General features: G+C 37.4%; 1 protein-coding gene across 5 annotated transcripts in view; it reads right to left on the bottom strand.

Annotated features, from left to right (window-relative positions):
- The window catches only part of ZC3H12C (zinc finger CCCH-type containing 12C), a 90,620-nt gene that overhangs the window by 14,884 nt on the left and 54,144 nt on the right, over positions 1 to 21,592 (bottom strand). For all 5 annotated transcript variants that reach the window (XM_049889341.1, XM_049889338.1, XM_049889337.1 and 2 more), the window contains exon 3: positions 2,737 to 2,876. In XM_049889341.1, the coding sequence (XP_049745298.1) occupies positions 2,737 to 2,876 (140 nt within the window). The remainder of the gene's footprint in view (positions 1 to 2,736; positions 2,877 to 21,592) is intronic.

Below are 21,592 nucleotides of genomic sequence, written 5' to 3' on the forward strand. Positions count from 1 at the left end.
AACTCATGGCAATCCCACGTGTGTCGGAGCAGAACTGTACTCTATACGGCTTTCAATGGTTGATTTTTCAGAAGTAGCTTGCCAAGCCTTTCTTCCAACGGGCTGCTCAGTGGACTCGAACTGCCAATCTTTTGGGTAGCAGCTAAGTGCACTAACTTTCGTGCTACCCAAGGACTACTATCTGATACATAGCTGGTGCTTATTAAATATTTGTTACATGAATAAAAGACTAGAGAAAGATGCTAGTTTGAATCTATGACCCTGAGAACTTTAAAATATTTCTTATCCAGTTTCTTTTTTGGTATACCTTGTAAGTGAAATACTTATAAGTGAAAAAAACACTAGACTATTCAATGTACCCGGTATTATCTGATTGAAGGCTTTAGTTAAGAGAATTATTACCCTGAGGCGGGGACACTAAAACCCTCTGATGATAGTTCTACAAAGTTTACAAAATAAATCACAGAATTGATCTACTCTAGAGACTTTTTTTTTTAGAGGCTTGGCATGCTGATCCTGTTTGAACTAATTAAGCTCAGCCACACCTCACACTTTACCGGCTCTTTGATCTCCTATTAGTTTCATGCTCTAGAAGTCTTCCAGTCATTTACAAACTTAAACATTATTTTTCTTTTTTAGTACACTTTGCTTTTTTGATTATTGAAGTATTAAAAGTTCTCTACACAAAATAAGTAAAAGTACTAAGAAGCAAGAGGAAATAAAGACCTCAGATAGCCTCAACCTGGAGGCAATTGCTGTTAACATTTTAGTGTATTTCCTTCTAGTCATTTTCTCTGTAATTTTTTTTCCATTGTTGATATATGCACACGTGTGTGTGAGTGAACACACACAAGACCTGCCTTTGATGTACAGGAGCACTTCCTCAGACCAGTAAAGCTTCCACCGCAATATCCTAGTGCATATTCCATCACGTTGGCGCACCCTGAGTTACTGAGCCATTCTCCTCTTGATGAGTGTACAGTCTGTTCCCATTTTTGTCTATTGTGAATAATGCTGCACTGAATGCCATTAGACATAAATCTTTCCTGTATCTTTGATTATTTTGTGGGGGGATCTTTTCTCAAAGGGGAACGGGTCAATCAAAGAGTATTAGCGTCTTAGGAGAAACTGCTTCCTGAAGGATGGCTCTAACAGTTTACGTCTCTACAGCAGTGTGAGTAACGGCCTCGTGTGCTGGGTGCAATCAGTTTTTAAATTCCTGCTCATTTTGAGGGAGAAAAACAACAACTGTTTTAAGTTGTATTTCTTTTATTACTAACGATGTTGAATGTTTTTCTTCTTGTTTGACATTTGCACTTCTTTTGTGAGTTGCTATGTGTGCCTTTTTACCATTTATATACTGGGGAGAGCTTTGTGTTCATCAATCTGTATGAGCTCTTTCTATGTTAAGGGCATAGATGCATTGTTCAATTTTTTTCCCTTAGGTATCAGTTGGTTTTCATTTTGAGAAATTTCCCCAGGATACAGCAGTTCAAACTTTGATGTAATTAAATCTATCTTATCCTTTGTAGTCTCTTTCTAAACTTCTAAATTTAGAAAGGTGCCCCCAGTCATTCAAAGACTATTTACAGGATGGTTTGATTTCTAACATTTATTTCTTCAAGCCATTTGGAATTTATTGTTATATGGTATAAGAATATAAACATACAACATTTTTTTCCCAAAGAGTTATCCAATGTCTTGGTACTACTCGCTGAATTATGCCTACGCCTCTCCCACTTTATATTTTTATACAGGCTTTGGTCTGATTTCATGGGTCTGAACTCTGCCACTGCTTGCCAATCTATACTTCTGCTAGTTTAACGACTTAAATGATTATAAAGAGAATGTTTCAATATTTGATAGGCCAAACACCCTCTCCTATTACTCTTCATTAGCTGTTCTTGCGCCCATCTTTCCAGATGATTCAGAATAATTTTGTCAAGTATTAAAGAAAAAGGAATATAGACAGGATGGCGCTGTACTTGTATATGAATTTGGTCAGAATAAACGTCTTTATAACGGCCTTCCCTTTCAGGTGCATGCTAGGTAGTCTCATTTGTTTCTGATTTGAAAAGTTTTATGTCTTCTTCACATAGGTTCCCCACAGTTTTTGTTAATGTTGGAGTTAGAAAGAGGAGTAAAAAAGATTGGATGCTGAATGAGAATCACTGAACTTGAGCAAAATGTTAAACAATAATTAACAGTTACAGAGGACACCTTTGTCTGAAACTTAAACATTAAAAAATTACAAAATAAGGCAAAATACAAACACATTACTGGGACTGAGTCATTTCCTTCTACCTGACACCAGACAGTCTTTTTTGACCTGCAGTAATTAGAATCTGACAGCCACCTAATCTAATTTCATACAGCAGATGAGAAAACTGGGGCCCAGAGAGGTCCAGTGTCTCGCTCACAGTCCTGTGGCCACTAAATGGCAAAGCTAGAGTATGAATCTTGGTATCCTGACTCCTAGCATGTCTCTAAAGGTCAGAATTTACAAAATATGAAGTCAAAAGTTTCCATACAGATGAAAAAATAAAGTGGCTTATATAGCAAAAATTAATGTTTGTTAACATAATCAAATCATTTTCAAGCTCAGAAACTTTAAAATCCAAGAGAATATGGCAATTCCACAGATTGAGTAAACAGGACCAGATTAACATATTGTTCACAGCAGAATATCCGACAGTGGCATAAAGAAGCTAAGAATAAATCACTAGTGGGGCTTACCTGTAATGAGGGCATCAGGTCGGGATTGCTCTTTCCTCCATGCAGGAACAAAAACTGTAATATCTTTGTGGCCTCTTTCCAAAAACCAATCTACTGCCAATTTTATTCCACGGCAGGAAAATATTTCTTTGTTTCCATGGCTGAAAGATGATTTTAGAACACTTAAAACACAAGAAAACCCACATTCGATTTAATTAATTCATGTTTGTACGCAGAAATGATCACGTAACAGTAACAGCAGATTTACAATTTAAGGTGGAATTGCATAGAGTTTAGAAAATGTTAAGATAACCTAGGTGTTGAGTATCAAGATCAATAAGAAAAGAAAATTGTGGAGAATAAAGAAAAGTATTTTAAAATGTTAAAGTTATAAAGGTAACTTAGTCAAAAAGATACACGCTCTTTTTTGACCGAGACAGGGAAAAAAGAAAGGGGCTTCAACCACAGGAAGAAGAATTTCAGTCAAATGTGAAAAAAAAAAAAGATACCCCAAGAAAATCTGTAAAAATAGTGGAATGGAATACTGACGAGTTTCTAAAAATGGTTCCTGCTCAAGAATTCTTATGCCGGCATTTCAAATCCAACGACTAAAAAATACGCAAAATTTATTAGATGACCAATGTAAAACAGCATATCACATAGTCACAGACAGAAAAACATGTTCACAATGCTTAATCTCATACAAGAAACACTTTCCAGTTCTCTCAATAAAAAGACACCTGGTTTCTGCTCAACGATAATGTGCTGGACAAGGATTAATGATGACAAAAGGGCATTCAAGATTGGATTAGCAGTGTTATTATCTAAAAGAAAATGCCCTACTCAAATGGGGTAGTCATACAAGAAGTATTTATCTAGCACCAGGTTCTGCTTGTACACTTCAACCCGATAATTCACTTAATCTATGTCTTTAAAGACAGTCCCCTGCCTTGAATGCAACAGTTACATTCTTTTATAGTTTGAGCTCTAAGGGCTCCATTTTGTTATCTAGACATAGATTTTCTCTATTTCTTGGGGCTGAGGAGAGCTGATTGAAATAATGTAGGTAAATGCTTTAACTTTTAAGTGTAACTCAAACATTAAGTTTATTAGTATTTGTTGCAGTGGTCCCCTGGGAAGCAGAACCATCTAACATACGCCTACTCATTTTTAGAACAAAACAAAAATAGACCAACTTGCTTTGTAGATGCTGAAGGACTCAAATGCAAACCACAAAGGTTGCTCTTTGTTCAACAGGCCAATCCTAATGGTCCAGGGCAAGATCAGAGGCGGACTCAGAAGCACTGGAAGTTTCAGAGCATGGGATAAGGGAAGTCAGAGTTTGAGGTCCTGTTTCCTGAGTAAGAAAGGCTACCTGACAGCCCAGGCAGCACTTAACAAAGGTACAAAGTGATGTTAGGTTTCATGGAAAATACTGAAATCTAATCAGTCTGGTGAAAAGCTGTGGTTAATGGTGGTATTATAAGCATTTGGATTTGAAATCATTAATCACAGGTAGGACAAAGGGTGTCTCTGGAATGACTGAGGAGTAGCGAACTGAAGAAAGCTAGTAGGGATTAAACAGAACTATGCAACCCAATGGCTTCATTTGCTACACATGTTGGCTCTTTGAAAGAACTTCATTTATATAAGTATCGTGCTATGTACGCTAAGCCAGAAAACCAAACCCAGTGCCGCTGAGTCGATTCCGACTCATAGTGACCCTACAGGACAGAGTAGAACTGCCCCACAGAGTTTCCAAGGAGTGCCTGGTGGATTCAAACTGCCGACCCTTTGGCTAGCAGCCATAGCGCTTAACCACTATGCCACCAAGGTTTCCCCAGGTACACTAGGTGTGTTAATAGTCCTGCGTAACAGGTTTAGAAAGGCAAATCACTTCAAGCTCTGCTTTTGGGAGAACATAAGTAGTTGCTATTTATGAATACGAAATTCAACTTGTTAAAACCTTACTATATTTTTATTTTGTATTAATGTTTTGGAATCTAAGTAGATTTTATTTTGTTAGTCACTGATGTTTGAAGGAGCCCTGGCAGCACAGTAGTTAAGTGTTCGGCTGCTAATTGAAGGGTCGGTGGTTTGAACCCACCTTTCTCCGAGGGAGAAAGATGTGGAAGTCTGCTTCCATAAAGATTTATAGCCTTGGCAACACTATGGGCCAGTTCTACTTTGTCCTATAGGGTCACTATGAGTTGGAATTGACTTGACGGCAATGGGTAATGATGTTTGGTTTACTAAGACAAGCATTTAATTGCTGCTGGCTCTAAAGAGAGGTCTGCATAAGCTTTTCCTTTCTGGTGATTTCATTTGGTGAGGGCCATGGTCACATTTTATTCACTCTAGAAATAGAAGAGTCCATCTTCTAATTAAAGAATTTCATAAAATGTGTGTAAACAGCAGACCATTTGCAATCATAGGACACTGACTCCAGAGAGTTAAAACAGGATACTGTACCATGCCACAGAGATAATAAAGGCTGTTCTCATCATCCTCTCCTTTTTCCATTTCCTTTTCCCCTTATGAAAGGGAAAGGGAAAACAGATTAGAAGGAATGGGCCTTACACTGATGAATAATGATTGGTTTAAGCTACTCATACTAATCTCATCTCTGTTGGCCAATGACCAATCTAACAGCAGATTCTCCTAACAGGGTGTAAGCAGAAGTCTGGTGGGGTGTGCTTCCCAAATAGGACGTCAGTCTCATGGGGGAGAAAACAAGCATGAAGACGAAAGCTGCCACACTGTGAATGCTAAAAAGAAACATATTAATGAGCCTGGGTTCCTCAGCATATGAACCCACACTGACCTTGGAGCTTCTTCTTATTTGAGAAAAAATAATCTCCTCCCCATTTGTTTCAAGCAGCATAGTCAAACATTCTGTTATTTGCAGCTGAACACATGCTTATCTTCTACACTAGGCATGCCATAAGCCAAAAGCCTGATTCAGCTCGATTAGTATTAATACCAGAAAAAATACATTTTAAGGCAGAACATTATTACAGCCGTTGCTGTCAATTCTGACTCATAGCAACCTTATGGGATAGAGTAAAACCACCCTGTAGGGTTTCCTAGGAGCAGTTGGTAGATTCAAACTGCTGACCTTTTTATTAGCAGTCAAGCTCTTAACCACTGTGGCACCAGGGATCCAGAACAATATTAGGGACAAAAAAGTTATTACATAATGGCAAAAAAGGAGCAATTCATAAAGAAGCTATAATTCCGAACTTGTGTGCAGGTAAAAAGTCTCCTAATGTGTAATGAAAAAGATGACAGACTCACTAGAAGAAATTAAGACATTCATAATCATGCTGATTGACAGAAGAAGGAGAAAAAAATCTGTGAATTTGCTGGAGTATTTGTGGCCACCTTTGATCTGATAAGAGGTCCTGATTGCCAGAAAGTCTCCTTTTGACTACTCTGGCTCAGTGGGATTGAGTTCCCAAGGAAAATTTCTAACCCTTGCTGCAAATTTTGAGTTACTATTGAGCAAAATGGATAAGGTAGGCTTTGAGGTCTCATCTGATTCACCAATAGGGGAAAACCAGAATGTCGTCAGCAGGTTTCCCTCTTACAAGGCTTTCTTATCCTGTCATGTTTAGAACAGGAATACTTATGAGAACCCTGCCTTTTAACGACCAGCGGAAGGCTTTTTTAGGTAGACAAATTGGCATATTTACAGAGATATTTAGGAAAAAAATATCCTACTTAAAAAGATTACCGGTATCTCTTGATCTCAAGAAATAAATAAAGGAATGGATTGGACAGCCAGAAAGAATGAATGAAGAAAACTAGAGGAAATGACTAAGAAACTGAAAGTACCCTCTCTCTCCATGCTCTTAATCCTTCTCTGCTGTCGGTCCTTCTGCCTCACTTCCCTTTACCCTTCTTTGCCTCAGTATGGGACCTAGAGGAGCGCGATGATGACGTCTTGGATGGAGGGTTCCCAGTGGTGATGGGACCTGGTGACGACTTCCATTTGGAAAGGGAAGAACTGCCAGCCCTATCTGAATGTCTTGATACAGATTCCACTCCAAGACTCCCCCTAAACCATCATGTAAAACATAGCTAGGGAAGCAGAAATGATTAGGAGGAAAGAACAACAAGTCTGAGAATTTGGATAAGAGATGATGTTCAAGAATTAAGACATCAGATTGGTGAGTGGTTACCTTGGTAACTTGCAAGAAGAAATAAAAAGGAGTCAGGGTTTTTTTTTTTTTAGGTTACTATATAGCAAAATGAGACTAAAACTACAGTGTCAAACAAGCCAACTTACTTTTCATCTCAGCATGAAATAGATCAACCCTATCTCTTTGGAGTTCCAGTGATTCAAACGTATCTTAGAAATTATCCAGGACTGCTGGAGGACTGGACATGGCAAAAGTGCATAATCCTTTTCCCCAGCTGATATTATCCATCCTAAGAGTTATTTTCCAGTGCTCTGGCTGGGAAGATTTGCAAAAATGTGGTAAGGTGCTCCACAGTATGTTTTCAGTCTACGATCCCAGGCATGGGATGTGCAGTGGCTGCTGCGTGGGGTATTGCCTCTGGCTGACTTTGCTCGACTAATAAAACAGATGTGATGGAGCAAAACAGAGACATCCTCATAAGGGAATCCATGACCTCAGAAAGCCAACTATCCAACAACACAGGCTGCTCTTCCCACTGTGGAAACCCACTGTGAGGGGCTGCTGATGGCAGTCCTTGAGGCCCTTCTGCTGGGTGAAGGTGAGCTGGGGGAAGCTACGATACTGCTGCTGCTGGATGGGCTCCTGTTAATTTTCATCAGTCGCTCACTGAGGCATTTCCCAAATTTATAGGGATGGTTTCAGAGGAAGATCAGAATAGATCCTTGGCCCTCTCCAGTTTTGTGACAGCCTTGTTGCCAGGAATTCAACAAACACAAGCAAGAAAAAAGGTAATTAGATGGCAATGACAGCTTCTCAGGTAACGACAGGCAGCAACAGTCTTAGGAAAATAAGGAGAAAGATAAAGAAGACAAAAAGACACTTAAGATTGCAATGTTAGCTGCCAGTTAGAATTACTCATAAAGGGAGCAAACTGTTATCTGGGGATCTGGGGCCACTGACAAAGAGAGACCCCCTAATGAAAAGTTAGCATGTCACTATTATAAGAGGCCAGGGCGTTGGAAAAAGGAATGCTTCAAGAGCCTGAGGAAAATGCAAGAGATGCCACCCAAGTATGAGGCTTTACTATCTTTCCAGGAGACTCCCCACCCACTCAGGAAACCAGACAGAAAGTAACCACCAAATGGTACAAACTACTGAGCAAAACTGACATAACTGAGGAACCCTGGAGCTGGAACGAGAAGCTAATATGCCTGTTTCTTTTTCCTGCCCTTTATTGTTGATACTGGAGTCATATATACCACAATTTCAACTGACCTTTCTTGTTTTACTGTGACCCAAGTTATGGGTATCTCTGGATGACTTTTTTTTTTTTTTACCTGTTCTTTCTCCTGGGAGGTCCTCAAGCAAATAGATCCTTTGTTAGAGGAACGTATCTCTCGTCTGTTTATCTGTTGGAAACGAACTTCCTGTGCAAACTAATGGATACTATATTCTGTACTCCAGGTAATATGTTTTTGGAGCTCTGGTAGCATAGTGGTTAAGAGCTATGGCTGCTAGCCTAAAGTTCGGCAGTTCGAATCCACCATGTGCCCCTTAGAAACTCTATGGGGCAGTTCTACTCTGTCCTGTAGGGTTGCTATAAGTCGACATCAACTCAGTGTCAATGGGTTTGGTTTTCGGTTTTTTTGCAAAGCACCTGAGTTCGTGAATATGTGCCTATCTGTATTGATAGTAAATACATGCTAAGGGGGACATGGGGGGGTCTGTCATGCTATGGGCCAAAATTTGAATAGGGGTTTCCTAGCATCAATGAGAACTAAAACATCCCATGGGAAATGAACTGCTGATCTATTGGAGTCATCCCAACTTCCCCAACAGGTTTCTGTTTTCATTGTAGAACTCGTATCAGACAATAAAGGGAGATAAATTTGCAGACTGAGATGTGAGCAGGGCTACTGAGGTTTGGACCGGGGAAACTGAAGCCCCATGACTTCTCTCCAGGGACTCCTACACACAGCTTTAGCTCTGTGCAGCTCTCTAAGAATTAGGAAACTGGGAACCGAGGGGAGATAGAACGAACACAGCTCATCTTGACCAATAAATGTATCTTCATCTGGATTTCACTATCATAACTTTTCCTTAGTCTGTAAATTTACTTTGTCTCAGAAATCTAACAGGAATTATCTTTACTTTATTCATTATGCTACTGTCACCATTTTTTTACTGTCACTAACTTGACAGGCATATCAATTCTATATTTCTATTCTCAACAGAAGAGTAGTTCCATAAGAAGTCATAATAAACCATTGCCGTTGAGTCGGTTCCGACTCATAGTGACCCTACAGGACAGAGTCGAACTGCCCCATAGAGTTTCCAGGGAGCGGCTGGTAGATCCGAACTGCTGACCTTTTGGTTAGCAGCCGTAGCACATAACTACTATGCCACCAGGGTTTCCAGAAGTCATAAATAATAACACTATACTTTTCACTGGAGAATTAAAGTATACTTGCTTATTATGCTTTAATTTGACAAACAAACGTAATAATGTGCCATTAAATTAGCCACCTCTGATGAGTAATAGGTTATAAAAGTGTATTTTGTAATGCAGAGAAAAATTCAGGAAACCACATATTTTAATGTAGTCCTCAGAAAAAATAACAGGCCTTTTTATGGGTCAAACGGAAAAGCCACACTGTATTCCCACTCCGTCTGCCATATCTAGGAAATATACATTCACATATTACACTTCTCTTTAGTTATATATACACTTATCATTAACTAGGTTAACCACAGGATAGGAAGGATTATTTTAGAATTTTAACAGTTATCTTCCAGCAGTAGATACAGGGAATAACTGAAAAACACAGAAAAACCTAAAAAGGGAATGAACATATCTATTAAAGACAGTGTCTTTTAATACTTTCCATGGCATTAGGGGGAAAAAAGAGAGGGAAAGAAAAGTCTCTTTTCAATGATCTTTTTATTTCCTCAAATTTGATGTCACTACAATTTGAGTATTTGCTTTGAATTAACATGGTACTTATAATGTTTGTAAAGAACCTTGGAAACTATAGGTGATTTTTATTTTCTAAAATTTATGTAATAAGTATATTACTATTATGATCAAAGAAAAGCTATCCTTAAAAAGTAAGCCTTTCATCACCATTCCCGGAGCAGCAGTGGCAGGGGGCTGGTACTAGCATTCGGCCACAGTTTCCTTAGGGAGAAGCAGCCAGCCACACAGCCCACTCACACCTCCGGAACCTGAGGAGAACGGCGCTCTTGGCAAAAGCTAAGTACTTGCAGATATTTTACCGTGCCCCCACCCCCACCCTCAAGCCGGCTTCAGCGGCTGAATACCTGCACCTGAGATAGACCCTGGTGAGCACCTAGAGCCATCCTCCCGGCCTTGGGGAAGGAAAAAATTTGTAACTCAGGGGAAAAGATAATTTGCTAGCTCCATTAACCGGGGGAGCTCAGGACAGAAGTGGCTCCTGTCCAGGCACAAATCACTTGGCACTAATATATTTGAAGAAAAATCAGATAAAAGAATTTAAAAAAATGAAGAAACCTTAAGAATCATGTGGGAGTCTATCAAGAGAAATAACCTACGAGTGATTGGAGTGCAGGAACAGGGAGGGATAACAGAAAATACAGAGAGAATTGTTGAAGATTTGTTGCCAGAAAACTTCCCAGATATTGTGAAAGATGAGAAGATATCTATCCAAGATGCTCATCGAACTCCACATAAGGTAGATGTTAAAAGAAAGTCAACAAGACATAATCAAACTTGACAAAACCAAAGATAAAGAGACAATTATAAGAGCAGCGAGGGATAAAAAAGGAGAGCCAATAAGAGTAAGCTCGGACTACTTGGCAGAAACCATGCAGGCAAGAAGGCAATGGGATGACATATTTAAAAAATTGAAGGAAAAAAATTGCCAGCCAAGAATCATATATCCATCAAAACTGTCTCTTAAATATGAAGGTGGAATTAAGACATTTCCTGATAAATACAAGTTTAGGGAATTCATAAAAACCAAAACAAAACTACAAGAAATACTAAAGGCAGTTCTTTGGTTAGAAAATCAATAATATCAGGTATCAATCCAAGACTAGAACACTGGGCAGAGCAACCAGAAGTCAACCCAGACAGGGAAATCCAAAAAAACAAAGATTAAAAAAAAAAAAAAAAGTAAGCATTTCATAGCTTGCCAAAATCTAATTCTAATAACCATACATAGAATGACCTGTTTCAGTAACTCTAAACAGAAGTAGCTTTTCAAGAGTAGAACAATATAGTGAAAGTAACATAGCTTTTGGAATCAGACATGAGCTTAAGTCTTTTCTTTATCATTTTGTGTGACTTTGGGCAGGTTATTCTGAACCTCAGTTTTTCTCCTATTTAAAATGGGGATAGCCCCACCCACCCATACCTGAGATCACATATGCAGAGCACTTAGCAGAGTGCAGGGCACATAGAAGGCTTTGAGAAATATTAGTTCTCTCTCTTTCTCATGTTTTTTCAGTCCTAATTTTTAGATAATGGAAAAAAGTATTCTTTGTAATTGAAATTACACCAATCAAAATAAGTATCTGATAGTTTAATCTCACCACAGATAATAAATTGTGATTTTTTTTTTTTTAGGGCAGTATGTTTGATGCTTGGAAATCACTAAACTGTTTTAGTTCTAAAAAGAAACCAAAAAAATCATCAAGATTATCAGGGGACTCAAAACCAGTTGCTGTTCTATAACCGTTTTATTTAATCAAAAGCCTTGACTTATAAGGTTGCTATAGTCAATCTGGTTCTATCTGTACCTCTGATACTCTCCACTGAGGATTAAAGTATAATTATAAACCTTCTATGACTTTAATAGGTTATTATGTTACGCCACCTATGATGATAAGGACACAAGTTAGCAGGATTTATCAGTGAAATGCCTAGAACACGAAATATAAAGGTAAAAAATATCCTTTTAAACTAGAAAACCATATTTGAATCTTTAGGATTGTATCCTTCAAGTTTCAAAACAAAAAAACCCAAACCCACTGCCATCAAGTCGGTTCCGACTCATAGCGACCCTACAGGACACAGTAGAACTGCCCGATAAGAGTTTCCGAGGAGTGCCTGGCAGATTCGAACTGCCAACCTCTTGGTTAGCAGCCATAGCACTTAACCACTATACCACCAGGGTTTCCCCTTCAAGCTTAGATATAGTTACATTAGAGAAAGTCAGGGTGTACTAGATACTAATCACAGAATAATAATGATAATCATCATCATAATAAGTACTTATTGAACACTAAATTATTAATAGAAACCCCAGATACTCTTCAAATATTTGGTGAATTGATGTTGTTTCCTTAATTTTTAGGCCCCATTATATACAAAGCACCTTACCAAAAAAACCCATTGTCTTCGAGTTGATTTCGACTCAAAGCAACAAAAAAGGACAGATTAGAACCGCCCCATAGGGTTTCCAGGGAGAGGCTGGTGGAGCCAAACTGCTGACCTTTTGGTTAGCAGCCGTATCTCTTAACCACCACATCACCAGGGCTCCACCATAAAGCATCTTGGGTATATAAAAATAGATTTCAATTTTAAGGAACTCTTTAAAAAAAAAAGATGGCTTTAAAAAAACCTTGCTTTAAGATTTCACTAATGTATGTTTCAATGTTTAGTGATTGTTTAAAAAAAAAAATTCTCTTACATATATCCTATGCTCATTAAAGAGCGGCTTAAGCCATCAGGCTCTTTTTAGGGATGGTCTGTTTATGATTCACTTGGCAATCTAGATTTTTTTTCTTTTGTCCTGAGGGTTCATATTTATTTATTTATGCCTATTTTGCTACTCTTACAGCTACTGAACTTTATTGTTTCTGACCTCTTTTCTTATATACCAAGATCATTTTGAAGCTAACCCCAGCCCTCATCAACAGAAAACCATATCCATCCTCTGTTAAGGATCATTTAAATCAATGTTCATCAAGTTGTGTTGCAAACGGAAATTCCATGGCCTGTGGTCTTTCTCAAGGAGTGTTGTTAGTTGCTGTCGAGTCAGTTTCGACTCATGGCAACCTACTGTGTGCAGAGTAGAACTGTTCCATATGGTTTTCCAGGCTGTGACCTTTCGGAAGCAGATCACCAGGCCTGTCTTCTCAGGTGCCTCTGGGTGGGTTCGAACCGCCAATCTTTCGACTGTTTGTGCCACCCAAGGACTCCTTCTTAGGGATTAGGGAAAGGAATTACTGAGTGGAAAATACACCCTCCAGCTGCCCCTAATTCAGTCAGAACTCTGCCTTGGTTTGTTTTAAATATCGCACTTTCATGCAAGATTTGGTGGGATGGTGCTGCTTTAAAGGAAAATAACCGTCTGAAAAATCACTGATTTTGGGCAATGAAAATATTCAAGACAAAAACTACTGAGGAAGTCTTAACATGAAACAGTTTATGATTAACCTCTGGCTGGTATAGTCAAGAGAGGTAGTTTTGAGAATGGGAAAGGGAAAAGGAAATGCGAAAGAGAAATGGAAAGATTTCCTTGCCTTACAAGGTCTGTGATTTGAGACAAAAATTAGTAATAGGAAGCACATCAGCTAATCTAGATACAAAAACAAACAAAAACCCACCAAACCCACTGCCATCAAGTAAATTCTGACTCATAGCGACCCTATAGGACAGAGCAGAACTGCACCATCGGGTTTCCAAGGAGTGCCTGGTGGATTTGAACTGCTGACCTTTTGGTTAGCAGCTGTGGTACTTAACCACTACGCTACCAGGGTTTCCATCTAGATCCAAGCAGGGCATTATTCTGAAAATGCTGAAGAGAACATACCTGCTTAGATGTGAAAATGTCTGCACTAGTAACAAGAGTGGAAAACACAGGTGCTAATTATTTTTTCCTATTTCTTATCATTGGTAAACACTAACTAGGTGAAGGTCTGTAATGAATTTTATTCATATATAATAGGATTTCTAAATGTTGCTCTTTCCTAAGTTAGGGATGAAATAAGCACACTTGAGATAACAGAAAAGTTTATCGCCCACTGGTCTGCCTATTGAAATACACGATATTGATGACAACTAGAATCATGTACTGTAATAGACTGAATTATGTCCCCCCAAAATATGTTTTGTAAATCCTAACCTCTATGCTTGTGGTTATAAACCCTTTTGGGAATGGGCTGTCTTTATTAAGTTAATGCGGCAAGATTAGTGTAGGGTGTGTCTTGTGTCAATCTCCTTTGAGATATAAAAGAGATGAAACAAGCAAGCAGAGCAAAGAAGGGGGAAGAGAGATGGCAAGCAACATGAAGATCACCCAGGAGCAGAAGCTCAAAGAGACCAGAAGCTTCCTCCAGAGCTAACAGAGAGAGAAAGCTTTTCCCTAGAGCTGGTACCCTGAATTCAGACTTCTAAACTGTGAGAACGAAAAAAATTTTTTTTTTTTTTTTTTTAGAAAACTGTGAGAAAATAAATTTCTTTTTGTTAAAGCCATCCATTTGTTACAGCAGCACTAGATAACTAAGACATGTACTAAGTTATAAAGAGACGCAATGGAATATAGTGTTTGTCTTTGTGAGAATCAACACTGATGTAATTAAACAAACAAAACTCTAGTTTTGATTCTTTGATTGTTTTTACAGTCTCTAATGATTTTCTTTAAAACAATAAGAGAAACTGGACACCGCCAACTAATCTGATACCTCCATCTCTGACCTTAAGGGAAATTAAGCTGTCATTTAATTAATATTATTCCTAGTAAGCTGAAGCTTAAAAAAGCATTCCACTAAGAGGGTGTCCAGTAGGAATATGTGAACCACATATATAATTTTAAATTATCTAGCAGTCATTTACAAAAGTAAAAAGTTGAAATTAATTTTAGTAATGGATTTCATTTAATTCAATATATCAGAAATATCATTTTAACTCATATCAACATAAACATTACTGGGATAGTTCACATTTTTGTGTACTAAGTCTTTAAAATCTGGTGTCTGTTTTACCCTTAGGGCATATCTCAATCTGGACTAGACACATTGCAAAAGAGCTCAATAGCCACAGTGGCTAGTGGCCGCCATACTGGAACACACAAAACCACTGCACAGAATTTTAGTGTAGTTTTGCTAAAGGAAAAAAAAAAACACCACACATTTCAGGAAACTCTGGCAATCTGTAGTCTCTCCTCTAGTCCCTCCCAAATACTCTGCCTAGGTGTCTGGGATGATTTTATTAACTCTGTCTGTGCTCTACTTAAATGGTAAATAGACAACAGGACAGCAATTCAACCAAACAACTCAAGGCAAATTTTAGAGTCAAGACTAGGTGGTCGTCAATATTCAAATTAACACTGAAACGAATTCTTAAGTTTGTATAACTTTGCAATATACATTACATACACAAAAAGCTTTGTACTTTTCAAAAGATTAATCAGAAGCTTAAATCCTGTTCTGTCTATATTTTATAAAAATATAGGTTTAGACCACTGTTCTTGATATAAAGGAAAGTTATCAAAACTTATGCATTTTCTCTATTCTTATTTTGACTAAAATCTATATCAAACTTCTGTTCAAACTTTAAGAAAATGACTTCACCACTTCACCTGGTATGTTTTTCTACATCCCAGGTAATATTCAGATTTGTACTAACACTAGCTGGTCAGCAACATGAACATTTTGGGGGTGGGGAAATGTAACCTATCAAGAAAATGGCTTATTTCTCTATTTTGTGCCATTTGATTAGAATTCAAAAGCAACTGCATTATTAGTCCCCCTTTTTTTTCTCCAGGATTGTCCACAATTTAGCTTTTACATGTATTTTCAAATATAAGTAGGTCTCCTTATCTCCAGCACTCAAATCCACTCTCTAGATTTCAAGGCAAATTTGACAATGCTACTCTTCCTTTGTTTAAACTCTTCTGGTGGTTTGCTATGACTTACAGAGAGGCAATACAAGCATGGAGCCTATGGACCAAACATGGTCCACCTGAGATTATCAGCAAACATGCACCACTAAAGCCTATCCATCAGTCAGAAGATCTGATCTAAACCCAGAAACCTGGGTTCACTGACTATTACAGATTTAACTGTGTCCCCCCAAAATATGTGTTGTAAATCCTAACCTCTGTGTCTATGGTTTTAATCCCATTTAGCAATGGGCGGTCTTTCTTATGTTAATGAGACAGGATTAGGGTAGGGTGTATCTTGAGTCAATCTCTTGAGATATAAGAGACTAAATGCAAGTCAGCAAGTAGAGGGGGGGAAGAGACATGCCAAGCCATATGAAGATTGCCCACAAGCAGAAGCTCAGAAGAGACAGGGATCTTCCTCCAGAGAAAGAAAGCTTTCCCCTAGAGCCAGCAACCTGAATTCAAAGACTTCTAGTCTCCTAAATTGTCAGAAAAAAAAATTTCTTTTGTTAAAGCCACCCACTTGTGGTATTTCTGTTACAGCAGCACTAGGTAACTAAGACACTGACCAAGATAGAGACTTGCAATGTTAGGGGGGGAAGAAAATTTCAACAGTCTGTTCATATCAAAAAGAGAAGACTAGTGTACTCAGCTTCCACTGTAACACTCAACAGGAGAATCTGTGCTCTAGTATGATGTTCAGGTAGTGATGAGGCTGAGGGCCTTTGTGTTCACCACTCTTATTTTATATAATATTCAGAAGAAGCTGAAATAGAATATGGAGATACAGTTAATTGTAATAAAGTCAGGTGACTAGGTCATAGAAGCATATTGATGAAATCAAGGATTTTTAGGAATCAAAGGGCACTGAGACCCAATGTATCATACCCTCACCCCGATGGCTCATAAGACTGTACTTTCTTAAAAATATGACAAGCATCTGAACCTGAAACCACCCAGAACCTAAAAAGTACACTGGATTTATTCAAGGAAATATACAAATTTAAACTAATGGGTACATGGAAAGAGACTAATTCTATATTCTACTGCTGAACTACCTTAAGTTTAAGGGAATCACAGATTTTGAAGAATTGTGAAGTTACTGAGAAGAAATAAAAAAATCATAATATAGGAATTTCATTTCAGAATGTGATAAATGTTACTCACGCTTCGTTTTTATGTCTATCTGGAGTATTAATTTTACGGTCTATATTATCAACTATCTGCTCTACTAAGTATGAAGGCCTGTTTGCTGCTAAATGACCAATCTGCTAAATTACTGTTTGTTTTTTTTTAATTTAAATTAACTGCAGCCTTTTGTCAGGATTTTTTAGTTCAGCTCCAAATGTATTTTCATATTTCAGCATCCAAGCACTTCTGAAATGCTCAAGGATTTATATGCAAACGTTTAGGGCTTTCTCTAAACTTAGTTTATCTCTTTTCTATTTTTATATACTGTGTCCTCTCTGTTCCTATACCCACCAGTGAAATAGTTACTACAAACTACATGTTCTGGGTTATCTGTTAATTTTTTCATTTTTTTATCTGTCAATTTTTGGTGAAATGTTTTAAATAAAACAAACTTACCCAGAGCCCCTATCAGTATGGCACATTTCTAAAAGCAAAATCAATAAACTTCGCAAAGACGTATGCTCCAGCCCAAGGCAATACAGGATCCTGCAATGTGGAGAGCTATGCTAGATATTCTGACTATGTGGTTCACCCCTGGGCAATTCTGGAGTCTACTGAGTTTACTGAGTTTTTTTTTTTACCCAGCTCTAAGAGCCCAAGTCTCTTTTATAAAGTTGTAAAAATCATCACTGAAAACCAAAGGTAGGGGTCATGTGCATAAGGTAGACTATCAAATTGCTATGTTTGCTACATGTTAAATGAAAAAAGTTGGGATAACTCACTTTTCACTATGTTAGTTACTATATCCTGGATTGAGATTGGCTCTTGAATGTCATAAAAACTAATTTTTTGAGCACCTATCACATGATGGAGTCCTGGGGTGCAGTGGTTTTAAGAGCTCGGCTGTTAACCAAAAGGTAGGCAGTTCGAATCCACCAGCCACTCCTTGAAAATCCTATGGGGCAGTTCTACGCTGTCCTACAGGGTCGCTATGAGTTGGAATCAACTCGATGGTAATGGGTTTGGGTTTTTTTTTTTTTATTACACGGCAAACACTTGGCATTAACTATCTTGAAACCTAATAACAAACATAACAAATAGAAATTCCCCTTTTTACAATTTTGAAAACTGAGGCTGCAGAGTTTAATCAACTTGTTCAGAATCACAAAAGTAGTATGCAGAGAATTAAAGATTTTTTTAAAAAGTCTGTTTTGGTACTTTTAACGAAAATGTCTCTTCCCACTTTTAATTTAAATCTAAAGAATCACTTATATCAGTTTCATGGCTAGCATTTAAATGAAACTAAAAGATATTTATCTTAATAGGGAATACATCTACCTTGAAGATTGGAAAAAGAAATATATGGTACTCTATTCTTAACCAACACTCCAGATTTATATATCATATATATTATTTTATATACATAAGCTTATTATACATGATAGGTTTTCTAAACTTACCATGAGTGAAAAATTCATTTCAAAAGTAAAAGCTCCTTATATTTTATGCAACGTGAAACAGATGAAACACCTCTGCATTTCTGTTGAATTAAGATTTTGGATCTGAAGTATATATGCATTTTTAAATAACTTTGTTACTTAATGTAGACCTTATAAATGGCAGAATGTAAAAGTTTACTATGAATTTTCATGAGTTCTGGCACTTTCAAAGTTACAGCTGTGGCATCACATTTTATTGTGACTGACAGTATAATGCTGCTATAATAAAAATTTCCTGTCAGCTTGTTCTCTCCTGAAATGCCTGAAGCATTTCAATTTAAGTGTCAGATTAAAATATACAATGTAGCAAAGAAATGAATCTGCACTGTCCCATCTTTATATCAAGGGAAAGAGGACAGTGCCAAAATAATATGGGAGTAGAGGTTTGTTTTCATAATTATCTAAGAATGGGTTGTGTTGAAATGCTTTAATTATGCCATCTATTTTTGTAGTAAAGTTTTCTGTGGATAATTCTCACCATGTGAGATAAGTAAGGTCTAGAGTTTTACGTAAATTCTTAGTTACCCGATTATTTTTCATTTCAATTGGGAACTAGGTGAGGCTGACCTGGCTGTGACATCATTCATATAAATGGGTATCTTATCTTAAATAGTCATTTCTGAGAACTCCAAGTTTTATAACTCTCATGTTGCTTTTCCCCTTGAAAGTTCTGCTTTGGCCTATCCAAAAGCATATTTCTCCCCACTGCCAAACTCCCCACTTGTACCTTTGCCTTCTCCTTCAGAACCTGGCTTTCAAACTTAAACTCCTCTCTTGTTATTGCTCTCTTCCTCTCCTGTGGTGACTCCTTCCCCCTTCCCCTCCACTTACTATACTATACAGTTTCATTCTTCAAAATAAAACAAAACTAAATCCTTTCCCAATTCTTCTTCCTCCTTTTTCTTCTCTTCCTCTGTAAACATTTTAGAACAATGGTCTGCCTCTACGCCTTCATTTCTTAACCCCCGTGACTGGGCTTTAGTCTTTAATACCATATGGCATTCTTAAAGACCAGTGACTTCCTGTCTGTTACGTCTTCTGGTCTTTTTTAAGTATTCTTCTTCAACTTTTCTACAGGGTATGCTCTCCTTAAAGCCGCCTTCTTCACGTTTGATGACATTTGTATGTTTCCTGGTTTTCCTAATAGTATTTACGCTTTTTTCTAACACTAGTGTTTTTTACACTACTGTTTTCCTGAATCATCACTTTCTTCTACCTCCCTACCTGTAGATCAAAACGCTTTTAGTGATCAGTAGTTCTCAAAACTGACTATACATCAGAAATACCTGCGGCACTTTTTAAAAATATAGGCATATAGAATCTACCGCAGTCCCATTGAATCAAATTCTCCAAGAGTAGACACTGGGAAGGTGTACTTCTAAAAACCTCCTCTGGTGATTTTGGTATACAGCCATGGTTGTAGGTGTTCCTCAAGATCTTCCCTCAAACTTTCTCCCTTGGTAATTTCATGACTTTTGGGCCTTACGTATTATCAGTTTCCTAAGGTAATAACTCACTAGTTCTGGACTATTACAGGAAAAAAATCATTCTGCGGCCAAGTTTGGGAAAGATTAAACAACTGAGGCTGTCTTACTGAAGGACTTCTCAAAGCCATACATATACTTCATATCTCTATAATAACTTGTTAAGGCCTCTTTATTCCATTAGAAAGGGTTGTATGCAACCAAATTGATCTTGCTTCTAATTCCTACTTTCTATATAATTCACTTTGAACATTACTTCCAGATTATCAATATAAGACATAAATTTACTCTTTGCACTCTTCTACTAAAAAACTTCAATTACCTGTAAATTACTGAGTCAAGTTTAAATTCTCTAGCTTGGCATTCAAGGCCTTGAAATATATGGCTTGAGTCTTTTCAACTTGCTTTTCTCTTTCATTATATGATGAAAAGAGTGCAGACTTTGAAGTCAGACATATTTGGGTTTGAATTATGTTTTGTCTTGGGCAAGTAATTTAAACCCATAGGTCTCAGTTTGCTTATAAATGAAAGAAGGATAATATTGCTTCCACCTGGAAAGGTTATTTGAAGATAACACATTGGTTGCCCCTTCTCATATGGAAGAACTTGCTATCACCTACTAAAAACATTAGTTCTCAAATTTTGGCACGGGTTGTTATTAGCAGGGGTATTTGTTACAAAAGGAGATGGCTGGGCTACTACACCTTGAGCCTGACTTGGTAGTCCGTGTGGGGCTCTAGAACTACATTGCCCATATGGTTGCCGGCAGCCACATGTAGCCATCGAGTAATGAAATACGGTTAATCCAAACTGAGATGTGCTGTAAGTATAAGATACACAGTGGATTTCAAAGGCTTAATATGAAAAAAAAAATGAAAAATATCTTATTAACAATTTTGTATTGATAACATGTTGAAATGATAATTCGGATATATTAGCCTAGATAATATATATTATTCAAATTAATCTGACTTGTTTCTTTTTACTTTTTAATGTGGCTACCAGGAAATTTAAGATTTCATATGTGGCCTGCATCATGTCTATTGAATAGCACTGCTCTGATATCTGCATTTTTAACAAGTTCTCCAGGTGATTCTGTGGGAAATATCCTCAGATCCCCTTTTGAGAAACAGCATATGAAACTCTATGCTCTTTAAAGAAGAACTGGTGCCTTTATATATTTTTATTGCCTCTATATATCTTTATAGTATTCTGAACATTGCCGGCAGTTAACTACATACTGATTGAATTTAGTTATACTTTAAATTTTGAGCAATCAAAACTCATAAAAAAAATTTTCATTAGAAGCTTTGCTTTTAGTTTTTTTTTTCTTTCCCGGTTCCTAAGAATTACTTTTGAATTGTAGTTCTTAGACAGAAGAAAAAACTTGAAGCTTTGAATAGTTCCAAAATCAGTAAAAACCGTTTATTTTCTAAAAGAATTAGGGCTTTCCCCTATAGCTATTTAACTTCATGTAGAAATAGACTATCTATTTTACTAGATTCCAAAATTGTTGGATACTGTCATACTCAAGTTCACACAGTAATTTTTATACTGTAGCAATTTAGCAGATGAGAAAAAGAAGAGACCTATCTGGGGAGAGGGTGTCTATATTTAGGGGTGGATGGCATGAGGATGGCTGAGTGTCCTGGAAGTCAAGAGACAGAAAATTAAGAGAGATACAACTGAAAATATGTAAGCAATGCTGGGATGCAGACTAATCTTGACTTTAATGATTGTTAGAA

This window comes from Elephas maximus, chromosome 7 (genome assembly GCF_024166365.1).
Source record: "Elephas maximus indicus isolate mEleMax1 chromosome 7, mEleMax1 primary haplotype, whole genome shotgun sequence".
NCBI lineage: Eukaryota > Metazoa > Chordata > Mammalia > Proboscidea > Elephantidae > Elephas > Elephas maximus.